Below are 26,052 nucleotides of genomic sequence, written 5' to 3'. Positions count from 1 at the left end.
CCTCCCACTGCTTTCCCACCACATCTGCAGTCACCAACCGCACCATGTCAACAGGCCGTGCTTTAATTGTGCTTAAGAATAAGAGGCGGAAAGTCAGGCTCCCGGGTTTCTATTCCTGTCCCTTGCCCTCCCCACAGAGCCTTCAGGAGGTCAGTTCATCTCCATGATCTATGGCTCGAGCCCCCCTGCTGCAAGCAGCTCGCCACGCTTCAAGTACCCCCAGGTGTCTGCAGGAGCGAGGTCCCACAGCCCTCAGCAGTGGATCCCACACTCGCCTTGTCAAATGTTGAAAAATTTTAGGTGTTAAAAAGGAGAAAGAGCCCTTTTAAGCATTTGTCTGGGGACCAGATAGCCAGCAGCTGAACTTCTCCTGGAAATCCATGCAGTTTTAAGTGGGAAACACAGCCTGTTAAAATAAATGTGTTGTAGACTGTGTAGCAACCAGTGGCAGTCACTCAAAATCCAGCCGTTTCAGCAGCCTTCTTGTGGCTCAGCATGAAGTGATTTCAACAAACGCATGAACCTTCCCAGGGCTGCAGGGGACTCTTAACTCCCTACTTTTGGAGGAAATCCTGGGATCAGCTCTCCCTCCCCAGCCAGCTCTCTGCTTTGAAATTTCCACGACGGCCAAATTTGTCATCACCATCCAGTATCTAAGTAAAATCATCTGAGACTTCATGTCTGATGACTCAAACGCTCAGACCTGAGTCTCTGCTTTTAGCAGGTACACACTGAGGTATCCCCTGGCTCCTCAAATCGAAACACAAAGCACTGGCTTAAACGCATTGCTGCTCAGTTGAGATGATGCTGACAGACAGAGAGGAGACACCTGGCATAGCTTTTAAGTGCTTCTTCATAGAGGGCATCTGCTATCCTGTACTGCAATGTGCTTCCCAACATGAGGGTCTGCCCTGGTCATACCTGAACATTCCCCTGGTAGGTCATCTTGCAATAGGTGACGGACTTCATGCTGGTAGGCAGAGTTACCGTGCTGAATCTTTTGCCTACATTAAAAATAAATGCAATAGCTATGACCTACAAAACTCTAGGGTGCCTAAAATTCAAACTCATCACATCCTGCTCTGGTTTTTACTCCCTGCATTGCATTTGTTCAGCTGAAAAGGTTTCATCCCGTGCCTGAAGGTGAGCAGGGGGAAGAGAGGACACAGTCTATAAGATGACACTTGTCTTCACACTTGCTCCTGCCGTAAGAGCCACCCAGGTGGGAAAGCCTGAATATTTCCACATGGCACCAGCTCTGCCCAGGCTCACCTAGTAGTGCTGAATGTCTCCCTGCCTAGGGAGATGGCACGGGGGAGGATGGAAACAACAAGGGCATGCCACTACGTGTCCAACAGGAGGAACCAAGAGGTATTTAAGTGTTCAAGGGAATTGCCACACTTCCCCTACACAGAAGATGCATCTTGCCCTTGTTGTGCAACACAGGGAAGCACAGGGCCAGGAGAACAGTCCCAAGACAAGAGAAACAACAAATTCACTCCTTTTTTCAGACCCTTAAAAGTATTGTGAATACATAACCTGTAAGAGCTAAACTCCTTCCTTCACAGTTTTACTTTACTTCCAACAAGGGTAATTCTCTGTTTTTCAGAGAAGCAGAGTCAAGGCCCATTCTCCTGCATTATTTGTATTTTCTCTGTGTGCTGATGGTCCCAGCACCTCGCTGGGTGGTAGGGGACAGCTGACAGCCACTCTCAGCTGCAGCACCTCTTCTGAGGTGTAATGCCCCGGTGGACAGCTGTTGTGGTTTAACCCCAGCTGGCTACTAAGCACCACACGGCTGCTTGCTCACCACCCACCCCACAGAAGGATGAGGAGGGGAATCAAGGAAAAAGGTAAAAGGTAATGATTGAAATAAACTACAATACAATAACAGCAACTGTAATGAAAAGGAGAGAGAGGGAGAGAGGAATAAAATCCAAAAGGAAAAAATCCCAAGTGATGCACAATACCATTGCTCCCCACCTGCTGACCGATGCCCAGCCAGTCCCTGAGCAACGATCTGCTCCTCCCAGCCAACTCCCCCCAGTTTATACACCAAGCATGACATTCTATGGTATGGAATACCCCTTTGGCCAGTTGGGGTCAGCTGTCCCAGCTCTGCTCCCTCCCAGCTTCTTGTGCACCTGCTCACTGCCAGACCACGGGAAACTGAAAAGTCTTTGACTTAGGGTAAGCCCTACTTAGCAACAACTAAAACGTCAGTGTGTTATCAACATTATTCTCATACTGAATCCAAAACACAGCACTGTACCAGCTATTAAGAAGAAAATTAATTATATCCCAGCCCAAACAGGACAACACTGGACATCTTGCTCTCACCATTCTCCAAAGCTTTTCAACAATTCCTCATTGCTGTCTGCACAGGATCTGCAGTCCTAACTGAATTCCCCCTTTCAGCTAGACACACTGTGTTATTTCTGCATAGCACTGTCTAGACTATACAGAAAAAAAGTGTGAACAATTTAATGTATTACTTTTTCCTTGCTTTTCATGAAAATGGTGAAAGTCTGGAAGATTTCTGGTGTTTGGGCAGTCTTTGTTTAGGGAACTTTTTTGTTTGGTTGGTTTTATACATACATACAGAGAGCCAGCGAGCCGTAAATACTTATATAGAGAGCTTTAAAAAGCAGGGGCTTTGTCTCACCATCAAGATTTCTACAAGATTCAGTAATCTGTCTTTTTTCAGACCATTCTGTGAACAAAATGGTTGGTGTCCTACCAGACAGAAAGCAGATACTACCCTGTCTTCCCTTGCAAAGCAATCGACGCACCTCAAACAAGCAGCCACAGTTATTAAACACAAGAGAACGGTCCCTTTCACCCCGCCGAACTCCACTCAGCCTCAACATTTCCTAAAACTGAAGACACTGCAAAATTTCTATCATAAATTTTGCTGTCCCAGGAGCCTAAAGGGTCAAAGTACTTAAAGAAACCAGACTCCTATGGGATTTCCAGCTCCCACTTCTAGATCTCAGTGATTACACAGAAGGCAGCCAAACATCACCCTTGACAGGTCCCCACCACTGCAGTAATTAAATGTCCAAATTTGTTTGGGTGTCTGAGCCTCTCGCAGGAATTCTCCAATGATTTCTAGCAAAGGCTGGATCAGGAAAAGCCAGCCAGCCAGTAGCAACAACATGAAAACAACTGTAATGTATTCATCTTCCATTAATTTATTTTTTTTAAAGAACATTTTCTGGCATTTTCCCTCTAAATACTAAAGATTAAGCAAGCAACAACTTCTTGCTGTTTACGTGAAGATACACGGACAAGAATGGAGACCCATATGCATTCCCAAGTCTTGAAGTGACCAGCAAACCAGTGTCCTCACACCAATGTGAAACCGTGCTCAGTGCTGTCTGGCCAGGGACTTTCAGTTCAGCATGGGCCACTCCAAGAAACATGTAAGGTGGAACATGGAATTTTCCCCTCAACACTTGACAGAGCAGTATACTAGCTATCTGAACTTAGACAATCCAGAAAAATGAACTTCTCCCACTCCACTGGAATGCCAGAGGTGGTTTTGGGAGGCTGCTGTGCTCTATGCCACAATGCCAGGGGACACAGGGATGCACACAGAGGTGCTGTTGCCATGGGGGGCAGCTGGGTAAATACCCAAGTATGCAGATGCTTTCTTCCTCTGTCCACATCAACTTGGGGGTGGGAGCTCCAAAAGTGCATGCTTCCAGCTGATATTCCTGATTCTTCCTGTTTCCATCGGGGCCAGGAATAACAGGAGAGCGGGCTCTCCCCCAGCCCCTCCTCTCCTGGTACTGGGCATGGCCAGCAGCATGAAGAGCGGGGGCTGAGGAATGTGCTTGACTTACCAAAGCAAATGTTTTTTGGTGCCTCTGGATGTTCCAAGTTAAGCTCAGACTGCACTGCACTTAGCTCGCACGTTATCCAAACTAGTCCAGCAGGGACTACTCCTGGGTAGGCTATTAAATAGCTGGGTAGCTATTAAAATTGTTTTCCTTGAACAGCTAAATGGAAATGTGAGGGCTTGACGCTTGAGCTAGCATTTCAAATGGGCTCAGGTAATCAAAACAGCAGATCGGAGAGCACTGTGGGTTTTGGAGGAGGCTGAGATTCAATTCAGCTTCGAACCTTCAGTTTATTACAACAAACAATTCCCAAACCCAATTAATGAAACTGGCGGCAGCTCCTTGCGGAGCCTGGCTGGACCTGATCACATGGGTTCACACCGGCTGCTTATACCTTTTTGGCCAGCAGTGCTTCTTGTGCAACCTAATACCATCTGTCATCATTCTGTCATGTTATCTTGGGATGCCACTTGGGAAGAAACCATCACTGGTCATCTCTCGCTGAAGACACCTGAGATGCCAGCATCCGGGACCTCAGCCTTCTCTCTGTCCAGGCAGCAAACACCCAGTACAAATTCAGAGTAACAAACAGCATGAGGGCAACTCCACTCCCTGCAGATTATTTTCCTGCATACGTGGCCAAGCTACAAACCATTATCAGAGAATGCCTGATAAATACAATATTCTGCATAAGCGATGTAAGTAGTTTTTAACTGTCACACACAAGCAGTGCAGATACACAGGTGAGCAACGGATAAACAACTTAAACATACGAAATTTTTCTGCTCTGCTACCTTGCTCCAGGCCATCTGGCATGGTTGGTGGTGGAAAAGTCAGTGAAGAGCTGCTGAGGAGGTGACAAGACGCTGATAAAGTAACTGGTGTAAGAGTCAGCATGCAGGAGAAGCCAGCTTGAGGACAGGATGTCCATGGATGCTGCATGCTGCTCTCATTCCCATCCCCAACCATGCTGATGCTGGTGTAAGTGAGGACAGGCCCATAAAGATGGAGACCCCAACAATACAAAGCGGAAGAATGAATGGATGGAAGGTGGCCTCCGAGCAGCTCATTGCCTGAGCATGGCAGAGCCGTGCAGCTCCCCAGGCAGAGCTTCTCCTCGAGCACCACATGTTGGATTCGCAGGTGGGACAGGCAGCTCCAGCAAGCTGAGCAGACACTGGAGCACGTACCTCCGCATGCTTCTGTCCAGAAACAACACCACCAGAAAAACCTGGCTTACTACATACAAGCAGATGAATATTTCATGAAGAACAGAAACACAATTGGGGCATTTTGAGCAAGTAAACTGGACTGTACATTCATGTGCATGGAGGCAGGCATGCTGCATGAAGCAAGCCATCAGATACTGAGCCTCACTGATCTGGCTTCCTGAGCCAGCTGAGAGCAAGCTAGAAAGGACTCCCCTCCAAGCCACATCCCCACAAAGAAGCCTACATTAAAAACAGAAAAAGTAAGAAGAAACCCTGTTCTGAGCTCAGCTAATGCTATGCACACTGCTGCTGTTTTGAAAAACACAGTCATGGGCTCAACCTGGCTGCAGAGGCAGCAGATCAGCAGTGTTCCTTTGTGGCAGCCCTGGGGGGCTGCAGAGGGGGGACACATGTTAACTGCTGTCCCAGCTAGACAAGGGGAAGGCTTGCTTCCATGACCATAGCCACGTAAAACAATTTGGTACCAAGTCTGGCCCCTGCTAACAGTCTAACTTTCATGCTTTCTATAAAAGCTAATAAAATAACAGCAATTTTCAATGCCCAGAATGCATAAATTTCAGACAACCTGCTGTTGTGCAATGTGAGGAGAGCAGCAGTGCTGCAGGGGCTGGAAAACAGGTAATCCGGGAGTTAACTGAGGTCCAAGGGGTAAGAGCCCCAGGAATAATGTCAACAACATTTGCACAAATCTGATATAACACGTAAGAGCTGTGACTCAGGCTTCACCTAGGGACCAAAGATGATGCAAAGATGCATTAAATGCTTCTCATTTCGTCTTACTTAACCTTCGCTGGCTGCATCAGGTCAGAGTACACCAGCTAAGGGTGTTCTGTGTACCCATGGGGAACAAAGCCAAAAAACTGTGTGGGTCTCCCCAGGATGCATTAGGAAATCTGGGGGCTATGTAGCATAACTCATTAGGATGCAGAGCACTGTGCAGAGGCCTTTGGTACCCAGTGCCAGCTATGGGGATGGAGCTCCACTCTTTCCAGCTGTGGGTGGTATGAGACCCTGCAAACCTTTGGGAGAGCCCCCAAAAGTCACAGGGGCTACCCTATGATAAGCCACAAGCCAGCTGTAGCAAGGCGAGAAGGGTTTTTTCGGTTCTCCCCGCCCTGATTATTCACGGACAAGCTGCAAAGGCAGCCCCATGCCAGACCACAGCCCATCACCCCTGAAGCCCCTTCAGGGACATGCTAAGCGCCCGTACCCAGCACGGCAGCTCCCCGGGTGGCAGCAGAGCCATCCGACTGCGCAGCACACGGCTACGGCACGCTGTAGCTGCGGGGAGCATACGGCGCAAGCCAGTTCCAGAGCCTGATGTTCAATGAGACTTGACAGGTCCCACTGAGGTCTGCATGCGGAGAAAGAGCCTGGGGCCCCCAAGCCGGCGACAGCACCTCAACTCTGCCCAGCCCCAGCACGCCCGGGGCATGCGGGATTCAGCATTTGGATCATCTCACAGCAGGCTGGCAGGGACCCAACGGTGTGAGCATCATCCTGTCTGCGAGAGCGCGGGGCTGGCTCGCGATGCACTTTTACCCTTGGCGTGGGGGTGGGAAGGGGGGGGATGCACACGCAGGGACATTCTTCACTTGTCACCCTCAGGCTTTGGCTGCTTCTTTCTTTGCAATCACCTAAAGGTGAGGAGGAGTTGAAAAACATTACGCTGACAGCACTGTTGGAGCTGCGGATACAGGGCCTTCCGCTCCACGCCAAGCAAACCCTCTGGAATGGTTTGGACATGATAGGTAAACAGTGTCGGGCTTGCTCAGCGGGGAGACATTTGTATTTAGATGTTATAGATAAGTGCTGCATATTTGAGACATCTGAAAGTTATTATTCCAAGCAGTTTCTAAACAGAGAATCACAGTTGCATAGCCCCTTAACTCCGAGCTGACAGGCAGGATAATGATTTAAATGATTGTTAAACACAGGCTCTGTTTTAAGTGGATGGAATTCAACACCACGGTAGGTTTGGGGGAACAGGGGTGTACTGCAAAACGCAACATTTCCAATTGCTGGAGCTCTGATCCACGGGAGCTTCTCCACCAACACCAAACATCACCGTTCACACTATGAAAATAGCAGCTGCAGAGATCCTCAAAAGGCAACATCACTCAGCTGTCTTCTGGATCATTACCACTCCCTCTAATTGCAACAACTCTGATTAAGAGAAATGCCTTTTTGAAAGCAAAACATAAAAAGGTTTCACAGACTGTAAAACAGAGTTCAGCAGTGAATCATAATTATTTTTTATGATGCTTTTGAATTACAAGTGATTTATATTTCCTTGAGTTCAGTAAGGTTATGTTTATTATGCTATCACTCTGCTTCTAATGAAGAGTATACTGATTTGTTTCATTGTAAGTCATTTGAAGCAAAGCACAGCTATTAGGTGGTATTAAATCAGAGTACTACATTTGTTTCATCTGTTTTCCAATGTTTTAATGCAGGGCTGGCACCCCTGCACTTGGCTCCCCCCGGTCCCCCTCCGCACCGCAGGCACGCTCAGCTGATGTCACCATCAGAGAAGGGTTTCTGCCCCCACCACAAGCTGCTTTCTGACATGCCAAGGGTTAAGTGTGACGGCACACACTGGCTCCATACCACAGCCTCTACGCAGGCAAAGCTCCAGCAAAAACAAATACATCTCTTAGGGGGAAAGGAGAAAGGAAAGGAAGAATTGATTTCTTGCTTATTCAGCATCTGATTGTCTCTGTGTCACGAGCGAGCTCCCAGGCAGTACCTCCAACCTACAGCATCCTCATTTCCCAAATAGGTAATTCACAGTAACGCAGATAAGAGGGTCCTATCTCTGCTCATAGCATGAAGATGCAACTGGGCGCAAAAAGAACACAATTGCACCTTGTCACGTAAGGGAAATTGCATGGCTGGTTAATAATGGATGTGTCTCACAAAGGCCACCCATGCTGCTCAGTGTACCAGCATGTTATCCTAATCATCCTCACCAATAATGCCTGGAATTGTTTGGAAATTTTAGGGGAAATAGAGTTCTCTCACCTAGGCTTTAATAACCATTGTGTCTAGCTGGGTAGGGGCACCACAAACACAGCCTTTGGCACATGCAACACAATATAAAATCAAAATACGAAACAGTAACTCATGCCTCTGCCAGAAACACACTTGCAAGGCACACAAACAAAGATAAGGCACTTCTGTTGGACTGGTAGCTTGGCTTGCCCACTTTAGGACACAAGTAGTCCAATAATTTGGAGCACTCAAAACCCCCAGCCTCCTGTCACAAACAGTAGTACCTCCATCCCACAGAAAGCAGGAAGCTGTGTGATTCGGCTCAAAGATGAAAAATCTGAGCCTGAATCAGGAGGTGAATCCTTTACCACTAAAATTAAGGATGGCTTTTTGTCCCTTCCTGTTAACTGGTAGTTATTGATCTGATGTACTCACACCCGGGTGTAAAGGATTTCCCAAGCAGGCAGTGTTTGGTTGCTTTTCCTGCACAATTAAATCCTAATAAATATCTTTCCCTCATAAAAATGATAGACCAATCTCTGTCTGGGCATTATTATTTTTTTTCTTTTCATGTGAAAAAAAATAATATTCCTAGAGCTCAGTAGGAAACAAGCAAGTAAGCAAAAAAGTGAGTATTAAAGCTACTACTGCCCTATCTGGAGAACCCGAGAGAACCACAAAAGGAAACTACAGCAATCAATAGAAAACATGGAAACAGTTCCTTAGTCCTCAAGCTGGACATTGAATTTGTGCAGTGACAAACCCCACGGGGACAGGCTCGGGGATCTTGCCTGCCTCCTGTGACCTGCAAAAGGTGATGCCTACACCTTCCTGCAGCCCCTTCAGCTGCAGCCCCTCAGCCGACAGCACATCCTCTAGAATAAGGAGAGGTACAAAGGCGAGTGGGAGCAGGATTTCCTCCTGTGTTTGCATCCAGAGCCAGAGGCTCTGTGTAAGGAAAGGGAAGTCTCCCTGTGCCTCCAAACCTCTCCTGGCCACGGTGCAGCCCAACGCAGAAGAACAGACTGAGGGCACTCCACTCTTTCAATGGGCAGCCAACACGGTCCTGGCCTCCAGACAAAATTTAAGAGACAAACATGCACTGGAGAGAATAAGTGAACAATAAGAGCCCCAAAGAGAGTATTCCCCCCTTATTTTTCATTTTGGTCTGCTTTTAGTAACTCCAGATGAGCTACTAATTTACGCCGTTGAACCCAAAAGGAATCAAAATCTATCTATCTGAAACATCCCAGGACAGTCCGTTTTGGCAGAGGATCTCAGCACAATATGGCCAGTTTGAAAACCTGTCGTTACTGACTTCTCATGTCCCAGCACAAGCTGATAAAGCCACTGTGTTCCCTCCCCACCTGTGACCCAATATTTTTTAGTTTCCAGAGAAATAAATCCTGCTAGTTTCTGCAGTCACCTTCATGCTGTAGAGCCAGCGTGGACTCTACTACCTGATGATGGGAAGCTGCAATACTAAAACTGGTCTGCGATAGTCTTTGGTGTCACCTTTTCCGCCCCTGACATTGAACGTCAGAACAGACAGGTCTCCAAACAAAATCACTGCAGCCTCGACTGCTTGGTTCCACCGCAGTCAGAAAAAGGATATTAAATATGGAGACAGGGTGGCAATCAACCTTTCTGAGGAAATAATAACCTGGGAAATTCTGACTCATGCTGATCTGTGATCAAGGACTGTGACTGAGATACCAAAAAAAGGAATTGAATCAGATTTTCATGGCTGCGTCAGAATGAATTAATTCTCATCATATAACTAGAAAAGATTTAACATCACAGAAGCATTTTTAGAATGACAGCAGGATACGGAGGCTGTGGTAAAGAAGAAAACATGATTATTGGGCTGGAGAGACTGAAAGTGAGGAAAGATAAAAAGAACTAAATATACCATAAAATAGTATCTTGGTCAAATAGCTGCCAGTAGGAACATCCTGAGGGGGGGACAGTAGTTGTAAGCATCTGGGACTGCTGGCTGCAAAAATGCCCCAGACGACACTGATGCCAGAATAGGCGACAGTGACACGTCTCCAGGAGTGATGGTAAAGTTATCTTTAGGTCTACCCAAAGCAGTTTGACAAGCTCCTATCACTCACTGTTTGGTTTCACCCTTTGGCTAAAGCCAGGACAAGATGGCTGCTTGAGTTTCTCCAGTGGCTGCCATTTACCCCGTGACTGTCTCGGAGAGGGGCTAAGATTATTTTCTCTCACTTTTGTGGTTGCAGAAAAACTCTTAAAGTAAACCAAATGTCAGCTGAGCTCACTCTGAATGTGGCTAAACCAAAGTCAGGCTATTTCAGTTCTAAATGCTTACCCACAGAAATTATTCAGGTTAGCATAACTAGTCCTTTCTAAAGCCATATTTGCAATTAATTTGCATTGATTTTCTAGGCTGTCCATTGTAACTAAACTTTCTGCAGGAAAATAGCATACTCAGTACATATTTTAAAGATTTTAATTTTTTTTTTCTTAGCCAAGCTAAGTTAGAGATGCTACTAAGTGGAAGATTCAACTCTGAAGTGCAACTCAATAGACAGGAGTTTATCTGGCAGCAAATTCCACAGACAGACTGAGAAGTATTAAATCCCCGCTGCAAAGCACTAACAAACAAAAGAGTATCTCCTCTATCCTCACACAGCTTGCTCACCTTCATCCAAAACACCCCTTCGACAGATCTGTCAATGTTTGTCAGTAGCAAAAGACTTCTATAATAAATTAACTATATGACGAAAACAGCTGTTGCACAAAGAGGAATTGGTGTTATCAAGAGCAGACCAAAAAGCCACCAATCTAATTTGGGATGTAAGAAACATATCTGACTCAAATATTTCCCCACATGTCATTTTTCTCCTCTATCTTCATGATCCCTTTGATAGAGAGAGTGTCAGTAGTATGTGCTTGACTTGATAAAAGAGCTCACTTATCTTCAAGGAACATCCAGACATCCACAGAGACCCATGCAAAGCAGTTCAAACACACAACACCCTGTGCTGTCCAGATAAAAGAGGGGTGGAGAAAGAGAGAGTGAGAAACCAAAGCTTTTGGCTTATGAATTATCAACATAAAGTCAAAATGAATCAGTGATTTAGAAGTGTAAATTGAACCTTGCATGAATGAAGACACCAGGCAAGAAAGGGATGGTGTCTTAGTCACTGGGTTGCGTTTGCCTTCCCCATCAATATAAACTGATTTGTCTTTGCCAGACATGCCCTTCTTCCATTGCTTTCAGACAGCAGTTCACCCTGTTTCCATGCTTTTACCTTCCTGCTCTCCTCAGGCTTCTGGACCACTTAAACCTTTCTGCACAGGAACTAGCCATGTTTTCCAAGAAAAGCAAGCATTGCTGGGAGGAAACCTGTCTACCTCCCCTCTAACTTCAACAGTGCGTTCCAGACTCCTCTGCTCGTGCCCATCTCTCTCTTCCTCCTTCTCCTCCTAAGAGAGTCTTTACTCTCGGAAAAAAAAAAACCCCAACATTAAGCACAAAGCATAATCCCTGCAAAACCATTGATTAGTGATTAACCACAGACCACTGGTTTTGACCTAGCAAGCCCCGCACAGAACCCAGTAACAAGCAGATGGCAAAGAAAAAGATCCAGCAAAGCGCTTAAGCACATGGCTATCTTTAGGAATGTGAATTAACATACTTACTCAAGCATATACCTCATTTCTGGCATACCAGATACAACTACATATGCATAAGAGGTGGTTAAGTAGCTAACCACCCTGTTGAATTCAGGCCCTGCAGCCTATGAAGTCTTCTTTTCTGAGCAACTGAGAACAGGTAATCTGTCCAGTTGGAAACTACACACCTTTAAAAAAATAGTATTTTACTTCCCACTTGAATTTTTCCTCCATCACCTTTCATCCCTTTAGCCTGCCAACATAGAATGCCCTCTGTTTCACCATTAGATTGTTACTTTGACTCTTTGGAGCTTATCTGGTTTTTATGGAGTATTGGTCTTTTAGGTCTCACATGCAAAATTGAAGCACTAGAAATTATCATGCAAATAGTCATAATAGTGATTATGGCCCAAGATCAAACTATTTTTGTATTTCTCTTAAGTGAGCCAATGATGCTGAGTTGAAATTGCCAGTCCCTGCAGCTCTGCAGTGAAATTCTCCATCAGTTCAGTTTTATTCCCAACTGTTTCTAGCACTGACCTTCGGCACAAGGCCAATTTCCTTCCACCTGGCCAAGCAACGCCACAGTCAAGGTCTGCAGACCCTGCCGTGTCAGAGACAAAGCAATAAAAAAGCATTTTGACAAATACAGGCAACATCAGGGCTCAACTCGAGCATACTCCAGTGCACAGTCATTGAAACAGAACCAGCCAGGCCTAGGAAACAGGGGCATAAGCCAACAGGACCAGTTTATGTCACAAAGATGCTTTTGCACAAGCCATGCCGGGATAACACAGCAGTCTGCTGATACCTATGAAAAGCTCAGGAGGGCAATGGCTGCTGCCTACAGACAGCAAAGAGGCAAAGAAAACTGACCAGGGCAACGCCGCTGCAGAACGAGGAGGAAATGCAAATGTTTATGGAAACACATCGAACGAAATGTCATCTGTCTCACGGTTCAAGTAAACACACAGTGCTGAGGTGCTGGGATCCTCTGGACTCAGGCATGCAGAGAAAGAGGGAACACTCTGCATTAAAGATTTTGGAGGCTTCAGATCTTTCCATGCAAGTGGTGCAGTATTTATTGGCATGGTACAACCATGGGAATAGGATTATTGGATTCTGAAGGCTTTTTCCCTGGAGTGGTCTTTATCCTCTTAAAAGAAGATAGAGCAATTAAACGTTGGGGTTTTTTTTCCTGAAGAGAATTAATTGTCTGTGAAGGGTCACACCAGTGGCCAGATGCATCACAAGAGATTTTCATCTCCTTAAACACACCAGCCATAGCCAGTGGCACAAGATTTGATTCAGTGGCCAGCAATCTGATTTATCAATCTTTTATCCCTAGCTGCAGACTAAAATATACCGATCCCATATAAGTTTAATTTCAGAATCTAATAGGAGCAGATGGGATGGAAATTTCTTTTAAAATATTTCTGTAAAGGCCCTTAACATTAAGACAATGCTAATGCATGAAAATAAAAACTTGTAAGTGACTGGACATACTGTTCTAGCCTAATAAATGGAAATGCTTTTCATAAATTTCATAAAGTTCTGCCAACAGTACCCTGCTATAATTCCCATGACAATAGGAAGAACAGCTTAGGTAATGCATGGCAGTACGAGGGATGTTATTTTCACCAAATGCCAAAGCATTGGGGAAACAGGTAATAGTGTCAGAAGAACATATTATGAAAATGTGATTAAGAGCGTGTGATAGAAGAATGCAAGATCCAGATTTTCCTAAATGCCTGAGCAGGAGAGAGGAGCCCAGTGGCTCACTGAGCACAGCACTTTGCAGAATTAGCTGCATCCTAAGCAGAGTTGATGTAACGTCTGCATCAAAATGGGGAGTTGATTCAAGGCAGGTAGTGTATCTCAGGGAACAGAAGCAGTAGCTCAGCATGGCTAAAGATGAAAGGCAGGAGAAAATAATACCTGCACTTTTCCAAGGACAACCTAGAGACACTGGTTGTTGTCAGAGATAGGACACTGGATCCAGTGGACCTTCAGTGACCCGGTGCGCATGTCGCAGGCTAAGGCCAGGACATGAACAGGACTGCAGCAAGCTAAGGACAGAAGAAGAGTGGTACAAGACCAAGGGCCCACTCAGCCTCAGGCTCTGCCTCCAGTGTGGGGTGAAGCAGATTTGTGGGGAAGAGCACACACACACGGGACAGCACAGGGATCCCTCCTCGATGCAACCTCCCACTCTCCCCGACCCCTGCCCCAGAGCGCCAGTGATGCCTTTGTATTTGCCTGTCCTGGAAGCACCACTGAAAATTTTAGTTTTTCAGAAATTCTTTCATTCGGCTCGATACATCCTCTACCCAGACAACCTCAAAGCTGCAGTCTATTGTTTGTACACACAGTCATATGAATTGCATTTCATACACATCAGAAAGGAGTCACATACAGCTCACTAACAGAGAGGCTCTTTTCTGCCTATGAAATCCCAACTAATTAATATCTTCAGCATAAATGAACAAATGGGTCATTCTAGCCCATACATTAGCATCACGATGTAGTGTGAAACTTGGTATCTACAACCAGTTACTGGTAGCAGGTATCAGGCCCACGTTTACACATCACACATGGACAATAACTTTTTGATGCACGAGTGCCCCACAATTTAGCGAGAGTTCTATTGACAGCATGGGTCAGTGAGAGTCCAACGCAGTGGCAGCTGGGGTGGGCATTGCTGCACCAGTCCATCAGTGCTGGGAGAGCAGCTTTCAGTGAGTGCAGACCTGAAGCACTAGTGACAGACTTCCCAAGGCCACACAAGCAAATGACACCACCTGCATTTTGGCATCTTTCAGCCACTTGTGCGCAGTTACAGTGACACGGACCCCAAGAGGCTCATTTCTCCCACACTGGACAAAGGTACAGGGAAGGAGAGGTGCTGGCTTGAATCAGCACAGGTTCCCTGAGCCAAAATTTTTGTTTTCTTTGGGACAAGCCAAGCAAGGTCCAGAGGAGCTTCTGTTCCTCAGTGTTTGGCCAAAGAGAAGTGATGAATGAGCAAAAACGTGAGGCTAGATTCTGCTCACAGTGTAAAACCAGAGCAACTTCACAGGTGGCTGCAAATTTAGGCTGGTAAAACTGAGAGTAGAGCTGGGATATAGGTAAGGATTTCCACACTGAGCCCAATAACAACAGTTCTGCTTATACAGCTTGGGAAAAAAAAATGGAGACTTTGGAGTACAAAGCAATCTCATTTTTAGCTCTGTTGCTGATATGGATAGAAAAGCCAATTTAATTTTATTAAAGGTGTCAAACTTTTTTAATAACCCAGACACCTACAGGGATAACAAAATCATATCCTCTACAAGGTAGATTGCATATTCAGCAGCTGTGATGCCAATTAGATGTTGAAATGACAAAGTGCTATCTCGCACCAGCAGAGACATACTGTACGGAGCTGGTGTTTAGTTTCATCATATAAGCAATGTTTAGCCGTCATCTGTTATACAGACTTAGGGGGAAGGGCCTCCACAGCTGGAACAGCTGGAATTACAAGATTAGCACAATAAACTGTTATACTTTCACCAGATCATCTACTCAATTCACATCCAAAACTAGCCTCCAGCTTCAACTGCCTTACACTGGAGTAAATGCACTCTTGTCAAGCTATGGCTGTATGAATGAAGAGGAATTAGATTTCAGCATTACAGCCCAAGGTTTGTACAGTTCAAACTATTTCACTGAGTATTTTGGAGAAAGGTATTAAGAAAGCTGCAAAGATTAATTCCCTGTACTCTGTACTCTCTCCACCCTCCTTTTTAAAGACACATTACCTACAGAATTACAATAGGAACCACATTAGACAAACTAAGAAAAACGCAATTATATGCAGCATTAAGTATCAGTTAAGAGAATGTATTTTTTTTAAAAAAAAGCAGCACAGGTCTCTTATTCTAATAGTTTAAATCAAAACACCAAAATCTTTGCTAACATAAGGAACTCTGAAATGTTTCTGAAAAGAATGCACTGCTCCATTAGTGGTGTGTTATTATTCTCTCTAATGCCCTGCCTATACTAGAAGTTTCTGTAACTAACTATAGCTCTGTAATAAATTCAGTATCTGTTCAATTACTCCAGTAGTTTACGCTTTTAGTAAAAGTAAAATAAGGTCAAAGCCTTTTAATTGGAATCAGTGTTCCCAGACCACAGGTTCCACGCTGCTGCTAAAAAGTAACAACACTTAGCAAAGGCAAGATAAACTTCTTAGTGAAAACTGGCAATACTTACCTCCTTACAGCAACAGCCAAGTCAATCATCACAATGGACATTTAATGTCAACACATCACTTTTTTTAACGCAGGGGCCTATCTTTGCAGTGTCAACATCTGAACTACAGCGTACACATACCCACAATGTAAACACCACTTACAGCTTTCGGGGCTTTTGTACTTCCTTGGGCTTTTATGGGTAACATGGAAAATATTATTATATAGGCCTTCTTGCCTGCATTAGGAACAATATTTCACCTTACCAGAACTAAAGGAACTTTATAAAGCACATTTTGTTTTTCCACTAGTCATCCTGTCTTGTTAGAGTCTTCATTCTTTTCACTTTGGGCAATAATAGCCAGGCTAAGCCCTTTCAAATTTATTCTTACCCAGGTTCACTTGCCGGTTCTCCTGATGCTGATGTGGATGCTTTATGGATGTAATGTGCCCGATAGCACGATACGTGCCAGGTTTGGGCCTTTCTGTGCACCTGTAGCAATGCCTTCACTCCAGGAGCGGTCCTGCTGAAGCAAAGGTGGCTCCGTGAAAGCTACAGGTGCACCAACAGGCAGCGCTGATAAAATACACTTAACGCACACAGCCTCTGTGCCGTTTTGCAATTCAACACCCCATCGAGCCCCGGTGAAGCCTGAAAGAGATCCCTCGGAGACCTTGTTGTACTCGGCATCTGGCTGTTGTGACTGACTTGGTATTTGCCGTTCAGCTGCACCGCCTGAACCGCAGAGCAGCGGGCAGGGCAAGGGACATGGCACAAATCCACAGCTCTTTACGATCAAATGCAAAGAGAAGAGAAAAAAGCCACTGCATTCACGAGGCGAAGATGAGCTCTGGTTTGCTTGAAAGTGCTGTGTCCAGCAGCCTTGTCGTCACAAGCGAGACAGACCGACCTGGAGGACAGGCAGACCTTTGGAGCTGCCTTTGGGTTGTAGGCTAATTTTCAGGTACCGATCTCATCTGGAAAAATACATCCTTCCAGAGGTGCTAAGGCAAAGCAGGCATTAATTAAAATGGCAAGAGATGAGTTATTTATTAAACTGTTTTCACATATTTAGCAGTGTTAGAGAGCTTCCCGCAGCTGCCATAGAGACAACAGCTACAGACAATAAAACTTTATGAGCAATTTAAATTCTCTCTCCCCTTAGGAGATGTGGAAAAACAAGGACAACTGACTCTTTGCAGGTCGTGTATCTCTCGCCTTCATTAAGTAGGACTCTGTTTAAACACATATTATTCTTTTCCATCAGATAGTCACAGACTTCCACAGAGAGGGTAAATAGTTTATAGCTTCCACTTTCAACAATACGCTATAAAAATACACTGCAGTCATATTTGATTATCCAATTTTGTTTAGTGCAAAGCACTCAGCAGATCAGTCTGCTTATTTGCACGCATCAGAATAGCGACAGAAATGGATTCCCACTGGCAATGGAAAATAAGGTTTACACTTGGAAAATAAAACAGTAATAACCACATAGTAAAACTGCAGATGCATGTGATAAATTAGATTTATCATCAGTCTTATACCATTCACACCTGAAATTTGCCCATAAATCCACCTCATTTGAGACTTATTTAATGTTTCTTCTAAAGGTGCCCTCGAGGTAGAGATTCAATTTACCTAAGAACTGACAGGGGTGAAGAAAGAAAACCACGTTTCCTTCTTTCCCTACAAAATGTGTAACTTCCCCGTCAAATATACACTAGCTTGAGTCCCAGGATGGGTACATTTCCATCCATGGTCAGTTCACATTTTGACTTTTGATACTTTGCAAACATGAGGCAATAAGAAGCTAGGAAGGGGATCTGGAGAAAGAAAAGGCTTCCTAAATATCTAATATAATATACAGCACTGCCAGTTAATTCTGCTAGGATCTGTATACATATTTATGACTGAAATATATATTTATACTGTTTCTACTTCAGGTACATTTAATACGTGCACATTTAATTCATATGCATTTAAAAACTTCACAGTTCACAAGATCTTACTAGTTTTTCATGTATTTTATACTAGAAGAGGTAAAAGCTTTGCTTTCAACAGGTGCCTCTCAGTGTGCCAATCTAAACAAAATTATTCTTGGTTTTCCAAGTCTGTGCTGGTAAAAGACCGAGACTTTAAAATACTGAATGAATGAAAATACAGATGGATGGGAGAAGAGCACGAACAGAGTAATAAACAGTAGAGAGGGTTGGTTCTTGACCATATTAGTAATGAACGGGACCAAGGAAAATGAACAGACCGTTCTTCATGTTACCCACTGGAAATGCAGGGCCGGTAGAAGGGTATGCTGAAATCATAATTTCTTTGCAGTCCCATTTTGCCATACTTTTAGAGCATGTGCTGTGCTTTGAATGAAAAGACACTAGATGGTAGGACTAGATGATCTTCATGGGCCCCTTCCAGTCTTAACCGTTCTGCAAGCCCGTACTACAATCTCATTGTCAAAAAAAAAAAAAAAAAAAAGGGGCAATTTTCAAAAAGGCACCACACAACAGGTAAACCTGGAATTCCCCACCAAAAGATGTGGGAAAATGCTGAAAACACTCATTATGCTTTAACACACACATCACTGAGGAAAATTGCCACCACACAGAAAGTGTACATGAATGTTTCTTAATCTGTGCCAGGCTCACTAGCCTAGTGCTTGAAAGTAGGCTAATGTAAGACAACACTGGTTCCCATGAACCGCCATCCTTCCTCCAGGGCTCTGAAGACCGCAAGATTTAAACAGCTGGTCCTTTCGTTTTCTTTTTTTGATGCTTTATTATAGCAGCAAGGCAACAGACTGCTTATATTCCATTTTTCTCGGACTCTTTTTAAAGTGTGAATGAGCATGTGTGTATGCTGAAGTGATAACATAAGGCTAAGCCACATTTCTAGTAAATATTACTTTAAATTATCCTGGAATGTAAAAGTGCAGTTGTGCAAAACTAGCTGCCCAAAAAGGGAAGCAGAGCTGTAAACCATCCTGCCTGCAAGTTGAGCACGTCAGCAGGAGAGTCACTGTATAAGGGCATGTTTACAGGTCACGTAAGCCTGCACCTACACTGAAACCTATGCTCTAAGACACAGAACGTACATGTACTCGACTGCAACAACCTCTCCTATGTGGGCCTTTACATTGTGGCATGAAACCAGCTGAGACCTTGTCATCAGAGGAGACCAGATTCCTCAGTGACTTTGAGCCTTTTCATCTCTATAATGTGAGTAGAGGCGAGGAAAGCAAGGAGTAACCTTTCACCTGTGAGCAAGCGTGGGAGCACTGTGAACCTCATTACTGAAGCCACCTTCAAGGTGGATTTAAGCCAATTTCTAATTTTGACTCACCCTAGCAGTGACAGGCAAGACGTAATCCAGACTCAGCTCCTGACCTCCCCTCGGCTGAGATGCAGTGGACCATGCAAGCCCTCTTTACCTGTTTCAGAACGAAATCATACAGGCAAAGAAGCTGCCTAAAGGGCTCTGCTTCTGAACATACAGCAAGGGCAGCCAGACCCAGGAAGCTGTGCACTGACAGCAATAATGACATATGGGTAATTATCAGTAAGGCTGATGCTGACGGGTAAAGCCATAAGCAGAAGGAAATGAAAAATCAAGGTACAAACCAGCTGTTTCCTTTTTCATACACAGGCACAATTCAGTGATGCCAGTGTGGTGCAGTGACTGTGATGCTGACAGAGAAGGAGGCAGGACTGAGCTGCGCAACAAGGCTGATGGCATACCTGAATTGGGTGACACTGCTATATAACGTTTGGCAAATCCTTTAACTCTCCCAGGCTTCAGATCCCCCCCTTTTCTCAAGTGTCTCTTTATTAAATCTGTAAGACAGGAACAGTGTCACTAGATCTGGTCATTGCCCTGCTTTACTGGGTCCCTTATTTTGGCTGGAACTGCTACTGTAGTGCAGGTGAGCGAAACAAAAATGTGAAGTTTTGGAAGTTGTGATTTTGGGGGGGGGACACAAATGCACATCATGCATACCCCTGCAGAGATGGGATCTTGCAGTGACACAAGACTTACTGCTGCATGTCTTTCCTTTGGGCAAGTCTGATTTTGGAAGTGAAGTTACATAACTGGGAGTGGGGAGGGAATAATTCTGTGATAAACAGAGAGACAGCCACCAGAAATGGTAAGGCTTTTGGATTTTTGGATTTTGGATTCACTCAAATTCTTGGGTGAAATACACATAAAAGCAAACGGAGGCAGTGCAGAGATGCACTATGCCCCTGTAACCCTACAGCCATTGGAAAAATAATGAGGCTCAAGAACAAGGAACATGTTTGGAGCTGGGGGGTGCAATAAATCACTGAACTGAAATTTGAAATGCTAGGCTCTTCTGTTCAACATACCACTCCAGCATCCCCAGCCTCCATTAGATGCCCTGCATGCCATAGCAGGCTGAATTCGACCATATGTTTGTAGCTAAGCTATGAAATTGATTTCAAGTCCCGGGAGTTTTTGGCAAGTTGTCCTGTACTATATGTGTGGTCTGCTACACTAAAACAGGCACGCAGAGCATTGCTGTGGGTAAGTCTATAGGATCCAGAGGCAACACAGCCGATGATTTCCCTGCTCTGACTTCCAGTGCTGCGTAATAATGAATGGAGACAGAGAGGACTCAAGTCAAAGAGGTTTCAGCACAGTTGCTAGGCTTAAATCCTGCTGAAGGCTTCTGGAAACAGCTACAAATACATATTTGAGCTCCATGCCAACTGTGTAAACTCAGAAGCTGCCTGCTTCATTCAGGGACTTCATACCCACCAGAGAGTCCGGAGCCTGTTAGACTAGAGGCAAGTCAGTGACCGGCAAGAGTCACAATTTCCTTGTGAAAGGGGATGTAGAAGATGCTAGGACAACACAGGGGCAGACGATGGATAGGAAATGATTTCCTGGGTGTTTTGAAAGGAAACATAATCCAGAGTTATGGGATCTCATCTATCAGGCAGAGAAGCCTCGAGGTGACAAATCTCTCAAGAACAGCCAGAGGACTTGGAGTCTTTCGTGTTTCTACCTAAACTGTGGGCATGACATTCTAGATCCCAAGTCAAATATCACCACTTTGGCCTACAAACTTTTGCCTAGTGGCTCCGATTCAAGCTGATTCACATCAAAAGACAACTTTTTCTGCTCCTAAAAGAAAACAAAAAGCTGCTAAGAAATTCCTTACTTCCTTTGCCTTGTGCAATCTTGGGCTGGTAGTTTTTGCAGCAAGAAGAGGTCAGTCCCTTTTCTTAACCTGCTGAACCCACATCTGTCTTCCCTGCCATGTAGGTTGCTACGGGCAGTGTTGCCACCACATTTTTTAATACAGCAAGCAGTGCAGAAAGAAAACAGAACTATCAGAAAGAAGCTCCATCAAAGTTTTTGATGTATAGCATGAAGGTGTCGTTTTAACAGAGATTATCAGGCTGCATGACAGGAAAAAGCCAGGATCTCTCTCAGCCTAGCAAGATCATCTCATCTTCAGAAGGAACTTCAGCTCATGAGGGTCAGCAGGTACCATGTAACCTTTTCAACGGTGAAAACAAGACCCATGAAACTACTGTTACATGGAGAAGTGCTGTGATTTGCCTCCCAGTGACAATGCAAAGACAGCTCTAAAGCTGCACGCTGACCTCTGGTCCCCCAGCAACCTAGCTGCCCCTTAAGTTGGGTGCTTGGACACTCTTTTCAATTCTTCTAGGATTTAATATCTTCTAGGATATAAACTCAAATAGCCCAGACATTGACAACCTGCACATATGGGGCTAGATTGAGTCCTTATGAATGCCAAATTATTTCCACTTCAGCTGAGGATGGCAGAAGACACAGGCACTCAGCACCCCTCGTCCTCCAACCCCAACCATATATCCAACTTTCAGGCTCCAGAGGACAAACCAAACTCCTCTGTGAAAGCAACAGCCTGGCTAAACCAGCTGCAGCTTCTCACAGGTAATTTTGAAGATATCCATATTTCAAATCTGCCCATTAAACCACTCGGAAAATCATAACAGTGCCATCCAGGAAGGATGTACCCATAGCATGTAAAATGCATTTCCTCACTCCGGCATGGGGAAAGCAGCAGAAGAGAAAAAAAGAGTTTTGCAAGGTATCTGCCACACTCCAGACTGTGCTCTGATAGAGCAACACCACCGAGCAGAAATCCACTTACTTACAGATGGCTTCTAGTGCTATACTGTAGCGGTTGTTTCCCACCTCCCACTCACGTTATATTTACGTGCTAAGTTTCAAACACCCACCGATCCAGGCTGAAGTCGTGAGATACTCTGGGGGAAGAACAACGGCCGTTTCCCTGCGCCTGTCCCAGCACAGTGAGGGGGCCAGGCAGTGTCAGGCTGGCCCTTTGCCAGGGACCGCTCAGCATCACCCCTGCATGTTTGGACCCAGGTACTCACCTAAGAGCTGTACTCCGCGAGTGAGGCCATAGACGTCAATCAAAGCCCAGAGGGGCTCTGCTGTCCTTACGCCGCTGAAGAAGAGCATCGCAGTGGAGTCGTTCACCCGATAGAAAACCCGTCCTTTCTTGTCCACCCAGAAGGCTATGATGTTTCCCTCATTTGCAAACTCTTCTGGAAGAGCCTTGGCCCAAAAACCACTTTGGGAAACCAAGTCAGGGCATGCATACTTCGGCAGAGTGTCAGGGTTAATCCTTGATGGATCCTTTGAAGTAAACCCGAGTCGAAGAGCCCCACTCCAGCAACACTGTTTTTTAGTGATCTGCAAAGATAACAGCAGCAATAACAGCATCTGGTACTTGAACCTCTACTTACACACTACAGGCTCTGTGCCATCAAGCACTGATGGCCACCACACAGATGAACCCACTAGATTTAGGAAACATTTTACCCACCAGACACTGATGTAGCTTTTTCAGCTGCAAGCAGCAATGGTGCACACTTAGGATACAATGTACATTTAAAAAAAAAAAAAATCAAATTAAATCTATGCGGAGAGGTGAAATATAATTACAGCTGCATAATGACTCACTTCTATTTCTAGGGTAATTCCTTTTGGCTTAAGAATCATCCTCTCACAAAACGTGCCCAAAATGTCCATAAGAGCTTTCATCTCAGCATCTGCAGCAGCAGAGCTCTTCCCCCATGGTGCTCAGGTGATGGGGGCTCTCATGACCTCTGGGAAAAGCACTGGCTCCAGAATTAGTTACCACCATAGGGCTTTCTGAGTTTCCCAGCCAAGTAAAAGCCAGTCTTACCCCTGTTTGGTATGTCAGATTAGATGAAATCACAGCCTTGCAGCAGAGAAATTGTGTGTGGGAAAGCACAACTTAAAGCATTTAACTATACTAAATATACAATTAGGAGACAACAATAGATGTTCTTATGATTGGGGAAAACCTATTTATTTCAGCTGTGAGTGGCGTTTTTCAAGGTTTGTTGTGCTCATTTGCACCCCACACATCAGTATGCGGTTACTCAGTGTGTCTGGGGTCAGGAACACCTGCTATAGCTTTTGGAATGGTGCACGTGTCATATCCACCCTTCTGCACCTGAGATACAGCAGGGCAATGGATCAGAGATGCCTCCAGAGCCATCAGCTTCTTCTCAGATGAACTGAGCCTTGTATTGGAGGGGACCTGACAGGAGCAGAGTGGGTCCTAAACACGCACAGCACATCCAAAACACGACCTAGTTTCAAGGTGTTTGTCTTCCCATGGAAGCAGGGAGTCTTCCAGGGCTAGTATGGTTCCCAGACAGAGATGATGCCCTGGGAGAATTTCTTCTCTCATTTTGTTAAGTATGAACGTACTGGGAACCATTCCTCTCAAAGGGATTCAGCCTGTCAGCATCCAGATTATGAAATGAAAGACCTAAGGATGCTGGATCCAATCTTGATGTGGGACCAAGACAGTTCCTGTATGCCTGTTGACACGTAACCGGTGTTTCTGTTCATGTGCTGAACCTGCAGCAAACACAAAAGCAATTGAGATAGCCCTATTCCATCAAAGCATTGGCAGCCTCAAGCAAACTCGCTTTTGGCTGCAGGGCAAGAGCAGAAACATGGATAGATACTGCCTACCAGATGTCACACAAAACTTGCTACCTATCTGCAACTTCTTGCTCTGCCAAAGTGCTTAACCGCACAGATGAGTGGCAATGCCAGCGACTGAACTGTTGAGGACTGCAGGATTTTGTCTTCAAAAGCCTGGCAGCAGCCACTCGTGTCCCAGCTTAGAAGCACAGGATTTTCACCAAGGGATTCTCCCAGACATTTTCTTTGGACTTCTGAATTCTCTTCTAATCACACTTGTAAATATTGCATTTTTCTTTCACATGTTCCTCTCCAAGGCAATCCTGGAACGTATGTCCTTGGGGGCACAACAATTTCACAACAAAGACATTGTTCAAAACCTAGAGATTTCTGGTTTGTAATTAAAGTATCAGAGAAAATAACTCAGAGCTACAGAAAAAAGTTATCTACAACCAGGTCCTCCGCTAAGTGAGTGCTGCTCTTTGTTGCTACTCAGTCCAGCCAAGCACCTAAAGCGTTTACATGAAACACTTGAGCACTGACCTCAGTCCCAGGAACCCTGGGAAGCTCCTCCTTACGGGATGGACACCGGGGTGGCACTAAAAAGGACTGAAGCAGATCTGCTATTTTATATGCCTGGTCAGGATGGGATGGGATCATGCATGTCCCCAGTGCAAGGGGGGTGGATGGGGTGTGCATGTGACAAAATGGGGAATATACACACACTCCACGAAGAAGCCTAGATTATTTACTGCAGCAAATTTACTGCAAGCCCTAAAAGCTTTTGGGTCTGAGATAAATATGGCCTTGTTATTTGTACAATTTACGCCTTCACAGTCTCTTGCCAATACTTCACAGCAATCACAAACCGCATGAAGTAAATAGTCATATGGTAATCAAGGCTGCACATGTTCCATGTATTAATCAGCACCTATAAACAGTTCTCAATACAGTCTGACCACAGGCAAACTAATATCCAAATTAAAATCTAGTATAAAGCCTGCCAAGAATTAGATGCAGCTGGACAAAGGGTACACAGTTTTGCTAAAAAAGGCAATGATTAATGATGGACCAAAATCTCTCTTCAGCAGCCACTGCTAGCAGAAAAGCTTGGGAGGTCCACCGGGTACCAGAAGGGAAGGAAAAGATACAATCTACATCCAAACTGCTAAGCCATGGCTGCTCCCACAGATTCAGGTTCCTGCTCCTTACTGCCCTGCGCCTTGTGTCACCTTCAACAACCTCACTCCACTCCCTAGCAGTGCTCTGAATTACATGGAAGAAACCATACTGGGATATATATCTTGGAGGCAAAGGAGGAGGAAATGTGGCTGCTTGATGGCATTCCCAAAGCTGCAAAGAAATCTCAGAATAAAATCCAAGATACGATACCTAATAAACAGAAAGAAACCTCCTGACTTCTTTCCTCTAGTTTTCCAAAGCGAGTTTAAACTTCATAGGACCTGAATGATTGGGTTCATGGTTAGTCTTTAGCTGGTAAGAAGGTTTAAGACACCATTTTCCACAGGCACACAAAATAACAAGGCAATTGCAGGATGGACGTATCAGAGAAGCAAAGATGTTTTCACATTTCCATCCATCCCTAGAGTACAAGTTCTGCTGAAGCCTGTTGATTGCTCCCATGAGACTTTCCCACTGGACTCAGCAGGAGCTCTACATTTAAATCCCTTGTGTAGACTTGCATGCGTATTCTTCGCATATGTTATGCAAGCTAAAATCCCAAAATACAGGATGATAAACAAGTGTGAATTTCCAGAGATAGCTACATTGTTTCAGAATGAGGAAGAAATAACCCAGAACCTTTGCCTAAACCACTAAACCCACTCAAATCTTTGATGGTGTTTTCAAAAAGAAATGCTGCTTTCATCTCCTCCCAAATCATTTTTTGCAGTTGTTTGTCCAAACTGCTGGCCAACGTGGAAAAAAAATCCCATTAGGCAATGTGAGTGAGTCCTGCTGGGTTTCTAGCCTGAATGGAAGCAGTAAGAGCTCCACAGGAAACATAACAAACATGTAGAAGGGATCCTCTACCTATGGACCTGAGCCTGAAATCACTGAAATCTCTCTAT

The 26,052-nt window shown here is 44.9% G+C and overlaps 1 protein-coding gene across 2 annotated transcripts in view; it reads right to left on the bottom strand.

Moving 5' to 3' along the window:
* Positions 1-26,052, bottom strand: part of NEURL1 (neuralized E3 ubiquitin protein ligase 1) — a 166,426-nt gene that overhangs the window by 40,053 nt on the left and 100,321 nt on the right. For both annotated transcript variants that reach the window (XM_055793024.1, XM_055793029.1), the window contains exon 3: positions 22,369-22,690. In XM_055793024.1, coding sequence (XP_055648999.1) covers positions 22,369-22,690 — 322 coding nt within the window. The remainder of the gene's footprint in view (positions 1-22,368; positions 22,691-26,052) is intronic.

This window comes from Falco peregrinus, chromosome 1 (genome assembly GCF_023634155.1).
Source record: "Falco peregrinus isolate bFalPer1 chromosome 1, bFalPer1.pri, whole genome shotgun sequence".
Classification (NCBI taxonomy): domain Eukaryota; kingdom Metazoa; phylum Chordata; class Aves; order Falconiformes; family Falconidae; genus Falco; species Falco peregrinus.
Note: the sequence above shows the minus strand (reverse complement) of the source record. Positions and strands in the feature narration are given on the sequence as shown.